This window comes from Nymphalis io, chromosome 10, assembly GCF_905147045.1.
Source record: "Nymphalis io chromosome 10, ilAglIoxx1.1, whole genome shotgun sequence".
In the NCBI taxonomy this organism is placed as follows: domain Eukaryota; kingdom Metazoa; phylum Arthropoda; class Insecta; order Lepidoptera; family Nymphalidae; genus Nymphalis; species Nymphalis io.
In genome coordinates, this window is record NC_065897.1 from 4,339,680 (window position 1) to 4,352,340 (window position 12,661).

At 28.1% G+C, this 12,661-nt stretch overlaps 1 protein-coding gene across 1 annotated transcript in view; it reads right to left on the reverse strand.

Annotated features, from left to right (window-relative positions):
- Nucleotides 1-12,661, reverse strand: part of LOC126771255 (ATP-binding cassette sub-family G member 1-like) — a 79,011-nt gene that overhangs the window by 16,920 nt on the left and 49,430 nt on the right. Inside the window, exons 2-4 of the mRNA XM_050491042.1 lie at nt 8,195-8,312; nt 7,202-7,391; nt 4,411-4,556 (exon numbers count right to left, since the gene is read on the reverse strand). Coding sequence (XP_050346999.1) covers nt 4,411-4,556; nt 7,202-7,391; nt 8,195-8,312 — 454 coding nt within the window. The remainder of the gene's footprint in view (nt 1-4,410; nt 4,557-7,201; nt 7,392-8,194; nt 8,313-12,661) is intronic.

A 12,661-nucleotide genomic window follows, 5' to 3' on the forward strand; every position in this document is an offset into this window, starting at 1 on the left:
TGGCTGACCTTGAAACGCGGCTGCAAGCCACTTCACGAGTTTTTCACCATGCGTACGGTGGTAACAAGCCAGGCGGATGTTAGCATCCTACCACCAGATGAGCAGATGGTCGCTCAGATATCCCTTAGTCGCCTCTTACGACACCCATGGGAAAGAGAGGGGCAGTGAAATGTATTCTTTCTCCGTCACTGCACGGATTAAAATTATTGAACTTTAACAGATCTAGCGTAGAAAATAGGTATTTAAGACATACAACGTATTCACATAAGTATTAAATGGCAGTTTAAATATCTAACACCAGTAATCAAGTCCTTAATATTATTATTATATGTAAAATTGTTATGTACATAACATCACGCGTATTTTAAGAGTATGTTATAATATTATAAAATTTGATTTTTTGTATGTTTGTTTGTAATGGATAGACTCGAAAACTACAATATAACTAAATTTATTATTTAAAACCTTTAACCTACAGAAAGATACATTGTTAGCAAGTAACATATGCATATTTTTTTTGTTAAACAATTAGAGATCCCTACGCAAATTGCAATAATGTAACTCAAGGTATTATTTTTTTCCTTTAAAAGTCATTATTTGATTTGCACACAGAAGAGATTACACAGAACTCTAAGAGATCTAAATAGCTCAGGCAAAATTATAGGAGTGCTTGTGTTGTAATGAGTTAGTTTTCATCATTTATTTGAATGTCTAACTTAGGAGATATTACACCACGTAATATGTCCTAAGTTAGACATTTTTCAAACCGGACGAAGTCGTAGCAGGCCACCAGTTGCAAATATGATTATAATAAATGTTCGCATAAATTAGTAATGTACTTTGTATTTCTTCAAACTTCATTTGTATTCTTGACTTCATATCTATAATAAACGATTACTTATGTTTGTTGTGTATGGTAAATTTCAAAATACCATATTAACTACATATTAAGTCGTGATCAGAGATAAGCTTAATCAGTATATTTATAAGATTTTCCTTAGTTAGCAAATCATTTGCATGTCTTACAATACACGACGTAACATATATTATGGAATGATATGATCTAATCTGATCGTATTTTTTAATCTTAAATCTAGGTTATTCAGTAATCTAATATTGTGTACAATTGTTAAATATTTTCCTTTTCATCGTATCGTCTAAATGGGATAGCTTCGTCAATCACATATGCTAATGTTAGGATAACGAATCAGATATTAATTTAAACAAACAAAGTCAAAACAATATTCGCGTATTTATGGATCAGAATTCCGTAATAAAATTTATGCATTATTTAAATTTATTGATATTGGAAATACGGATTTAACTTTACGAAATTCGTTTATCAAATATTCAGTGGACTTAAAAATATATTCAATGGTTTTAATGAATATCGTACGCCGTGTCTAGGTTTATTTAAATATAAGAATATTTTTTAAGTATCAGATTATGTTATAGTAGGGAAGCATAATAGAAGATTTTAGGATACACTCAAGCGCGGTAGATTAAATAGGGAATCCCCAGGTAAAAAAAAAATCATTTAGATTTAATTGATGGTTTAATCACCATCAATTAAATCACCATAGTTAATTACGCGCTCAAATGTGAATTTTAACTTGCAAAAAGAACATCATCTCGATATTCTCAAGCGCAATCCTTTTTTTTTTCGTAGGAAGTAATTAAAGGAAAACGGGAAAATATAATCTCCCGACTTCCACAAGCCGAAATTAAAAGAGCGTGCAGCTGCAGTGAAGCATGTATTCCCCCCCGCACAACTTAATGTTTATATATATATATATATATTTTTAATATGTATTATAATTAAAATAAATTCATTTTTGCGTGGATTAAAAGATTTCTCTAAAGATTCCCAAAAAAAGATGTATATAACTGAAGAGTTTTTATGGGTGTACATACATATCGTGGTATCTCAGGTCGATGGATAAGATGTCTACTGAAAATTTTCTGTACACAAAAATACCTCAAAACCTTGCTTGCGTACAAGGCTTTTGTATATTATATACCGTTCCGGTTAACTAAAAGTATTATATAATCTATTTCGTTAAAATTATTACTAAAATCTTGGAGTTTATAAACCTAGATAGGAGATGAATGAAAAAAAAAAGAAAATTTCAATATCCGTAACGTTACTACAATGTAATGGTATGCATAATATGCATAAGTTCAATAATATAACATTTATATATTATATAGAAAATGATGAGACTTAAAATATATTCTTTAAATGTTTTACTCAAAGATAAATAATAAAGGAAATACGCGTATAGAAATAGGCTTATTGCAACTGGGATCGCTTCTGTTTCAAGTTGAAAAAGTATCAAAACTTTAGTACATTTAAATAAATGAATCCGTGTAAAAAATATTGTTAAAAATTACGAAGGGAGAACATTTTATATGATATTATATAAGGCATGATAATAAGTCATATTATTCTGACCGAGATAGATAATAAAAAACCTTGTAGACAGTTTTTAAATGATTATTATATATATGTTATTATATATATAATCATATACATATATATATGTATATGATTGAAGAAAAAGAGTAATTATTGACTTATTGCGTGATTTGTCGATTCTTCTCGTGGGAATCTATATTCTAGTTTTAAATTTAACTATTTAATTTTTCGGAAGTACATTATTAGTTTAATAATAATATTTGGCGGTTTAAATATCTAAATGAAAGACATTTTTAATTGTAAAATTAGTTGCTAATTTTGGAAAAATATGTATTATTTAACAATGTAGTCGAACAGGTTGTTCATAATTTTAAATTAATTGATATTAATTCAGCATGTATTTAATTAGAAAAGTTTGTTAGGTTAGTAACATTTATTTTTAAAGATATAAAGACTGTTAATAATGTTAAATAGCCTTGTTTCTATCATTAGAACTTAAAAAACTACTTTGAAAGAAATTCATAATGTTTTACGAATTTTTACATAGCATATATAATAATATTCTAAAAAGTTGTTTTTGGAATAATAATCAATTCACACTGTATTAGATGTGGGTAAAATTGTGTGTACATTTTTTTTTAAATTAATTTAATTAATTATAATCGAAAACTTGATTGAACTTTCTTCCTTCAGGTAATTTATCTCCACAGCCGTGTTTAGATACACTAAAAGCACGTTAGTGTATCTTTTGAATAATTTTAATATGTCTACATATTTTTATTACCAGCGGCATCACCATTTTAATTTTAAGATTGTTGATGACAATACTGTATTCACGTGCAAATAAAAAATAACTATAAATCATGTCTGGGTCTCGTGTCGTTTAATCTAAATTAGACAAGCCATGAAATCCAAGATGTCAAATTTTTGGGCATGTCATTTCACTGAATTAATCACCGTTTGTAAAACTGAAATTCAAATCATGCTTCCTTTTCACGATAACTTACAAATATAATAATATATTAATATAAATATGATAAAATATACATAAAAAGTAATATTGTATTAATTTTTACATTAATATTTACAGTTTAATATGTATAAGAAATGGATGTAAACGACTTAATACCACATACAAACCGCAGAATATACAAGAAATATAAGGAATTATTTTGTATCTTTATCGTTTTATATATTCCACTATGAAAATGCAAAGAATTTATGATAGTAGCTTTAAAATAAATCTGAAAACTTCGTGTTGTTAAAATGAATAGTTTATTTTTCAGCTTTCAAACGAAAATACACGTTGAAAAATTATAAAAGTTAAAAGAAAAGTATAAAGTTGTGCGTAAACATTATATACTGAATTGCAGATTAGGTACTTTAAAATCATTCTATTTAGATGCGTTGATGTTGAAAGACCAGGCTAAAGTTTTAGTGAAGCTCATCCATCAATCGAGTACGCATTTTTTTGTAGCAATTCACACTACGCCAATCAAAAATATTTGTAAATAAGATAAGAGCAAGCTAATAATCTCGATGAACAAACTGGAATTATTTATTATTGGTAAAAAATTAAATATTCGTTGTGATAATTTTTGTATTTAAGTTTAAGTTTCTTGACTTTACCATTAAACTTTTAAAAAAAGTGGAACCTGCGATCGTGAACCATTTCACGAGGGCGTTTTTCGTCGTCATCTCGAGTGTATAGCACCAGTTGGCTTCTAAACTAAGTGTGTTTTCAGAGTAGGTAAGTAGCTTATTTGCTCCATAAATGTATGATCTATTTTGAGATGTAACCTCCAAAACTTAAAACTGGTATATATAATTCAGAATTCAAACCATTTCAAACCAATTCCCAGCACAAAAATGCTAACAAAACAAAATCCATAAATCTTTATAGCTTTTGTTTTATTTATTTATTCGTTATCTAACCGAAGAAGTGATTGAACCTTTATAAACACAATAACGATAAATAGATTTTAACTTACGTGGTAGGTTCATCAAGGAAAATGATCGGTGGATTGTTAACCAATTCTAGGGCCACGGAGAGACGTTTTGATTGACCCCCTGAGAGATGATTGGACATGATTTCTCTATGCTCCCAGAGACCGAGAGTTTGGAGGATTTCTTCGACCTAGTATAAAAAATAAAATTATAAATATACGTCCAACTTTCTGAAAGCAATAAATCATATTTGTAAATTCATTTGAATAAATCATATCAGTTGTGAAGTTAGTCAATTTAATAAATCGAAATATTAACAATTCTCTTTATATTTAAACTTAAAATCTTATAACCTATAAACTTGGTTCGACAGCTTTGCTATTGAGTTTCAGAGTAGAAATTGTAGGCAGCTGTGTAAAGAAAAAATCTGAAGTGTGGAGATTTGGAAAACTTTTTATTTTTAATCAGTAAATTGAATCAAAGTCGAGTTGAATTTTAGTTCTGAGCAAAAGGGGCCTAGCGATAAATCACTCGTCCTCCGAACCCTATGAGACCGACGATAATTTGGTGGAAACCTTATGAATAATTAATACGAATTATGTAATTAAACGTAAACTATATGGTTACTATTATTTTTATTATTATATTTATTTATATTGAATAAAAACTAAACCAAATTCCTATAAGAGGAATATATTTAAATAATAAGCCCTGTTTATAATTTAGTATATCCTATGTTCTGCTGCTTATCCTAATTACCTTCTCAAAAATCACCATGACCTGAAAGCGGTGGTTCGTAACGACCTCGGCTAGGATATTTCATATATTACGAGTACGAACTACGCCAGCAAATTAGCTTGATATGTGAAAATAAGCCGCCGGAATGTTTTGACCGAAATGTGAGAATGTGAAAACTAAATTCTATTTGACATATATTTTGAATCAGAACATATTATGAAAAGAAAAGATATGGAAATATAAAAATATTAAACTAAGGGACGGGGCAATTAGAATATATATTTTTTATTATATACAACAATATCTAAATATTCTCTTATAAAAAGAATTAAAATTAAGTAAAGTTATATACGGTTTATGAGGTTTTAAATGTAAAATTATTGAAAGATAATATTACTAATAACACAGGACAGTATAAAGAAAATCCTGTAGAAATATAAGAGAAAATGACAATTTTAATTGGTTAACATGTAAATGATATTATGATATTATTATGTAAATGATAAGATGATCGATTTTATTTTTATTTTTTTACTGCGTACAATGGTGTGTAATTATTTATATAGAGCATTTCGAAAATTATTAACATTGTTGATTTCCTTACTCGTTTTCTGGTGATTTATAACGTTCCACATTTGTAGCAGATATTTATCATATAATATATCGGAAAATGTTCAAATATATCTGTTATAGCGTTTGGAATTGTTGAACAGGAAGAAACCCGAATATATTAATATCATTATTTATTTAGTAAGTTTTGTTGAACTTAAGGTGAATTATGATACATTTTTAATCTCTATATTAAAATTTATAAGCCTAGTCAAATTATTTGATAGTTGAATGTAGTATTTAGTTTTATCATCAGAATAACAATGGTTAGGATCCAATTCCTTACGTAGTTTTAATAGTATTCTAAATTAGGTTAATAGAGTACCTTGTGTTATCGTTTTTTCTAGATAGTTTCAATCGATTTGGAATATTATATTTTTTAAAATATAACGTATCAGTAAATCGGCATATTTATTATACGCCCTATACATTTCACGGATATTGTTTTATTTCTAAACAACGTGCTGCGAACTGACGTGACAATATTTGTTAGGTAATTCTTTTTTTAAATAAATTCTACACTATAAATTTTTATAGTATTAAATCTACTTTTAGTTAATAAGTATGCGAATATCTATGCGTTTTACGGTATAAGGCTATTTACTCAACATAATTCTAGGTTAGGCACTCACCTAGACGGGTATTTCTTAATACTTGAGCATAGCCCCTTTCAAATAAATACCTATGTTCATGTATGTGGCTGGCGTATTAAGAAATAGTTTCCGGCGACATTGCCATTTGGAATAAGGTAATTGTTCGTAATAACATAAAGGTATTTTGTGAAAACGAAAATAAATGTTTGGTTGACTTAATTTAAAGAGCCGACATGGCTAGAGCAAGTGAATCTTAAAGTTAAACACTTGTAAATACAGCGGGTACTTACAAGTGCTTAACTTGTGTTTAATATACATCTTGTGCTCTGCGGTGAAGAAATACATCGTGAGGAAACGTGCTTAAAGCAAATCCGCAACATGTTTATTCTAGCAACCCGCATTGGAGCAGCATGGTGGAAAAACCTTCTTCTCAAAAAGGTGAGTAGGCCTTAGCCTAACCATTTCAGGCTGTTACTTCAAATTTATTTTTTAGCTTAGTATCGGGTTAATAGTTCTTGTAAAAAATTGTAGAAATATGTGTCCAGTTTTTAATTTAATGTAATTTTATTTTGTTTTTATATTCTTTATTTACAAATAATTAAAACTGGTATTTTTTTCATAAACTCGTATTCATTCCTCACAAATTTTAAATATACTCAACAAAGGCAATTTAAGTAAATCATCATATTTCATTTGATTGATATAAAATTGAATTTAATTAAAATGATGTCATATATTTTTATAGTCATTTTGAATACTGATATTTAAAGGTCACAATCAAATTGTGAAATAGTTTTATGAATAAAAACTTAGAAATATTAAGACTATCTTAAGCTAGACAGAATGTAAAAATAATGTGGGTTTAAAGAGCGACAAATTATACTATTTTACTCACTACGAGTTCTTTCTCTTTTCTCCCCAATTCTCTCCCAAGTTTAAGATCAGCGGCTATCATCATGGACTCGCTGACTGTGAGCCTGGGCTGCAGTAGGTCATCTTGCATAATGTAACTGCTAAGTTTCTTGAATAATCTCATGTCTCGTGCATGTCCATTGACCGTGATCCGACCGTTTACACCGTTTGATCTGGAAATAATAAAATACTTTTTTAAAATAAAATGATTGTTAATATATTACATCCATTTAAATGATATTGATTATTAAAATTTGCTTGAGTTTTTATTTTATTTTATTCCGTCTCAGAATTTGGAGTTCTTTTTTATTATAAATAGTAAAAAAAATTAGTTGTCCATAATGTGTATAAATGTATATTATGTATTTGATAACTTCCTTATTAATAATACACGTTTGCGTCTTTTTATAATATACACTATAATAAAGAATATGTCTTATTTACTATTATAAAAAAAAACATAACTGAATTTAGGGCAATATACACAATTATTTATTTTAGTATAATATCATATTTACACGATTTTAATAGTTTGCTTTGCTGACAAACGTTTGTCTTACCCTAACAGATAACGGTAATTAATTGAAGTTTATAAAATAGTATTTGTGGTAAATAAGATTAATTAGAATATAATAGCTATCTACAATATAACGCAGTACAACACATAATATGTATTTTTATTATAGAGTTCGGTTAAAACTATTTATCTAGAATATAGAATCGATTGGATTTCAACATAAAGGACTCGACAACGTAATGAAAAGACATTTAAACCATTTTATTAATTATGCCACATGTCAGAATATCTATAATGTGTAATTAAAATAAGACTCTTTGGAATCCCATAACTTTGACAATGCCAAAAAAAACAACAATAATAAAGCTAGAAGAACTATTAAATTATTATAGAATAAATAAAAAAGTATATTATACTAAGTATATTAGTTAGCGTAATTAACTCTACATTCGTACTTACGTGTATCCAGCAAGTATGTTCAGTAGTGAAGACTTGCCAGCGCCAGATGGTCCCAAGATGCAAGTTAATTCGCCTGATCGAAATTCGCCCGATACATTGTGTAAAATACGACGTTCATCTGTGAACAAAAACACATTGAACATTCTATATTCAAAAACATATGACAGAGAAAACGAGTGAATTGATTTTTTTATTTATTAATTGCTCTCTCTCTCTATCTCTTTGCAAGCCCATCTGGATACACATCTATGTGTTGTGTGCGTTGTAACTACAACCGATAAACAATACTTATTCATATTTTTGTGTTCGGATGTGAAAGGGGAGTGAGCCAGTGTGACTTCTTAGATCCCAAGATTGGAGGTGCCTTGGCGAATTAAGGAATAATTAATAATTTGTCACATACCAAAATTTGTATAAAACATTTGTATTAAAATAAATAAATATTTAAATATGAAAGATACAAATGCCAAAAAATGATTGGTTTAGGTCTATTCATTAAAAAAAAAAACGTTGAGTTTTGAATTTTAAACGTAGGTAACGTTAACGGTCCAAATATAATTCATTGTACTTTTACTCAAAGGTTTAAAAAGCAAACGTAAATATATAATTTAGAAACGAAAGACGATTATTAACGCCAATTGAATTAATACTCGTACATTTTTATAATATTTACATACAAAGAAACAGGATTTTTGCGTGTTTGTCGTGTTTCAAGGTTCATAATGTTTAAATTTTTTATGAATCAAATATCATTTGTTTAAAAAAAAAGAATAGAAAAAATTTTAGTCCAAATTTTCTTTGTACCGTTAGTACTGTAATGGGATTTCCCAATGTATGGACAAAAAAAAACACGAAAATATGACAAACAGCTTCAACTAAAAATCTTCTATGATGGAAATTGAAATAACTTTTTGCGTTGAAAATTTAAATACTTAACTAATCAGTAACGTGAATAGAAACGGAGGGCATGTTGAAAAATGGTCGCTTTTGTTCGTTATAAATCCATCATGTTGCTTCATAAAGGTAAAACATCGTATTTAATGTTAGTTTTACAAAAACTATGGTTCTATTAAGATAAATATAATTTAGCACAAATATTAAAAAGACATAAACTGAACTTATAGTGCCATATGACACTCATAAATTATAATAATACGAACTTAAGACTTATATAATTACATAGTTATAAGGAAACAAGCTGCGATTTCTGTTATTATTATTATAAAAATTACATAAATATTAAAGGATTTAACATATTATAGTTATAAAAAAAATATTAACTGAAATAAAGCCTAAGAAACGTTTCTCAGCTATTGTACAGACCTGACGTTTGGGGTAACAATAAAGCCACAATTCTGTAAAAGAAAACAAAGGTACGCAATTTAATTAAATAAAAATGCTCTCAGTTTCGTGGGTTCTGCCCAAACGATCACTCTAAATACATTTTACGTCTTTACAGAAAATATTGACTTTATTGATTGCTTTATATGATAGCTGAACTTGTAAGGAACTCGTAACATATTTATCCACCAAATCAATAACTTGGTATTTTACTAAAAAGGGTACATTAAATGCTGCTAGCATTCTCGCTACTAATCCATGCGGTCATTATTTGTACCGTAGCTATTTTTAATTTTTATTTGTATATAAATTTAATTTAAATAGTTCTTAAATAAAAACTAATTATTGAATTGAAAATAAAATAATATATATCCTGCCTTTAGTCTAACATACATCAAGATATTCGAGATGAAAGAAATGTTCATGAGTCTACAAGTATATATGAGTATTTTATACATAAAATCATTATTGAAGCCATCACTTGCCCTGCCCTTATTTAATTTATTTGGTATCACCATAGATTGCAAATTGCAAAGGGTTTAGCAGAAGTTGAATGAAGCTTACAACCTCTGTATATGGCTACTGAATTGATTTATTTATCTGTTGAACATATATAAACACGGGGGTAATCGCACACAATTGCCTAAAAAAACAAAATCGCTCTGTTGGGGTATCCAATCATGTAGATTTGTTAAAGTTTACACTCACAAAAGTCACACCCTTAATTTCAATTGGATGTTTATCTTTAGTTGAAAAGTTCAAAAAGTAAATATGTAAGATAAATATATAATTTGGCATGAGAGACGAGTAATAGCTTCCATTGTAATTACATTTTCATATGAACTTAACATTTACATATAAATGAAATATTGCATGTTGCATGAGATCCTCAAGATTTTCGCGTGAACGTCGGCTTAATATGTGGTCGTAATCCTTTAATTTCCCATGAATTAAATTATGCTACCCTAAATATGGTAATATAAGGATTTTCGCCCGTGCTATATTTTAACCAATGATATTTAAAAATCCAAACAATCTATTCGTATTGTGCTAATGAATCGTACAACACGCATTGTTTTTTTAACGTGTTTATTTAAATCTCATAATATTTACCGTTTCGAATCGCAAAATTTATCTCTAAAACTTACCTCTTTATAATATTAGTAAACAACAAACATAAAGGAACTTTTAAAAATATTTTTTTTGCGTCAGAATGTAAAATAAATATTCGTCACACGTCTTAGTTTTATTGTATCTATTTATATGTGTACTAATATTATAATTTGTTTTTTGTCATGTTTGTTTATAATGGATAAACTTAAAAACTACTAAGCCGATTTTAAAAAAAATGTTTCAAATTCAGAAAGCTACATTATCAGCGAGTACCGAAAGCTATATTTCATTAAAAAAAATAGAGATCCTTACGAAAATTGCAATAATGTAACCCAATGTATCAAAAATTTTGCTATAAAAGACATATTTGGCGTGCGCTGCGAAAACTATTGTTGATAGGTACCTAAATTAATATAATGCATTTGTACCGGCGACGTTTTACATCTAACTAATATAGTTTCGTCACACTAAAATTTGTTCAAAATGAGTCAATCAAAACACGGGTAGAATTGAAAGACAATGACAATCGTATCATGATTATCATATCATAAGGATTAATCCTTATGCAAATAAATAGTATACGTACATGTAAATTTCTTTTTAAATTATTCGAATCGACCTTACGTTTAGAAGTTACGACGGGTATAAAAATTCTAAACCGAGAAAAATGCCACGTGTGAGTGAACACCGGTTATCGGGAGCGAACAGTACTACGCCTAGTCTATTATTTACGTATATACATATTACTTTTTGTAAATTAGAAACAGTTAAATAGTACGTTTATGATTTTAATATTTTTTATTATTTATAAATTTAAAATGGTCTCCATTGAAAATACAATGCACCACCAACCTTGGGAACTAAGATGAAAAGTCCCTTGTGCCTGTAGTTACATTGCCTCACTCAACCTTCGAACCAAAATACAATAATACTAAGTATTTTTTGGCGGTAGATTATGTACCTACCCAGACGGACTTAAACAAAGCTAAAAGTTAAAAAGCAAAATTATCTCAATAAAGTGAAAACCGCATTAAAATTTAACGTACACTTTAAAATAAGTTACTATTTAAAATATCTACCATATTATGATAACTATAAAATTATTAAAATCGTTTACTCAAGCTTTTTAGAGCAGCATCGTATTCGTAATATATCACAATGAGTGTTTATTTATACAAAAGAGTAAAATGTTTACGATCCATTCTGTTCATAGCCTCGGTCAGTATAAAATTTAGAACAAATTGAGGTATTAAATTTTATTTTTATAGGGCTTTGTGTTTGAAGACTTATTTCGGCTTATTGATTTTTTCATGCTAAACCAATTTTTATTAACATAAGCTTTTAACATAAAAATTTATGTATAAATATTTTACTTTTTATGTCCAGTGTATAAATTCTGTTCAAAAATAAGAGTAGACTTTCTAGGTAACAAATATTTTACTTTCTTTTTTTTTCTAATAGAACAAGTCTTAATTCGTCTTAAGTTGAACTTTACATTATTTAAAGTCAAATTTGGATAAAAAATATAATTAAATAGATATAATTGATCACTTCCTTATCTGTATCCATTAATATGTGGCTGTTATTTTCTAGAAAATAAATGTCGTCAGGCAACCTGCACGATAAACTTAGGTTTTTTAGCGTTTTATATAACTACAGTCAGTAAATAAATATGCAGTTTTATCTACTGACCTAAAAATAGCTCGGATTCGGATCCTGAAATCCTAGATCAAACTTATACGATATGACCGCATTATTTTGAATAGAACCTCATAAATATATAATTGCATAAGAAAAAAATGCTTAAATTGTCTTAAAATTCTGATCGTATTATAAAAAATGTACCTCTGATGTTAAGCGTCAGCGTCATGCAACCATTATTTTATAGTGTTGAAGTTAAATGGGTTTTAGACTTCCATTAAAAGAAAACAGGGTTGCGGTAAAAAAAATAATTAAATAAGACCACAACGACCAACAGAAATTCAAGAGCTATGTAAATCTGGACTTGATTTT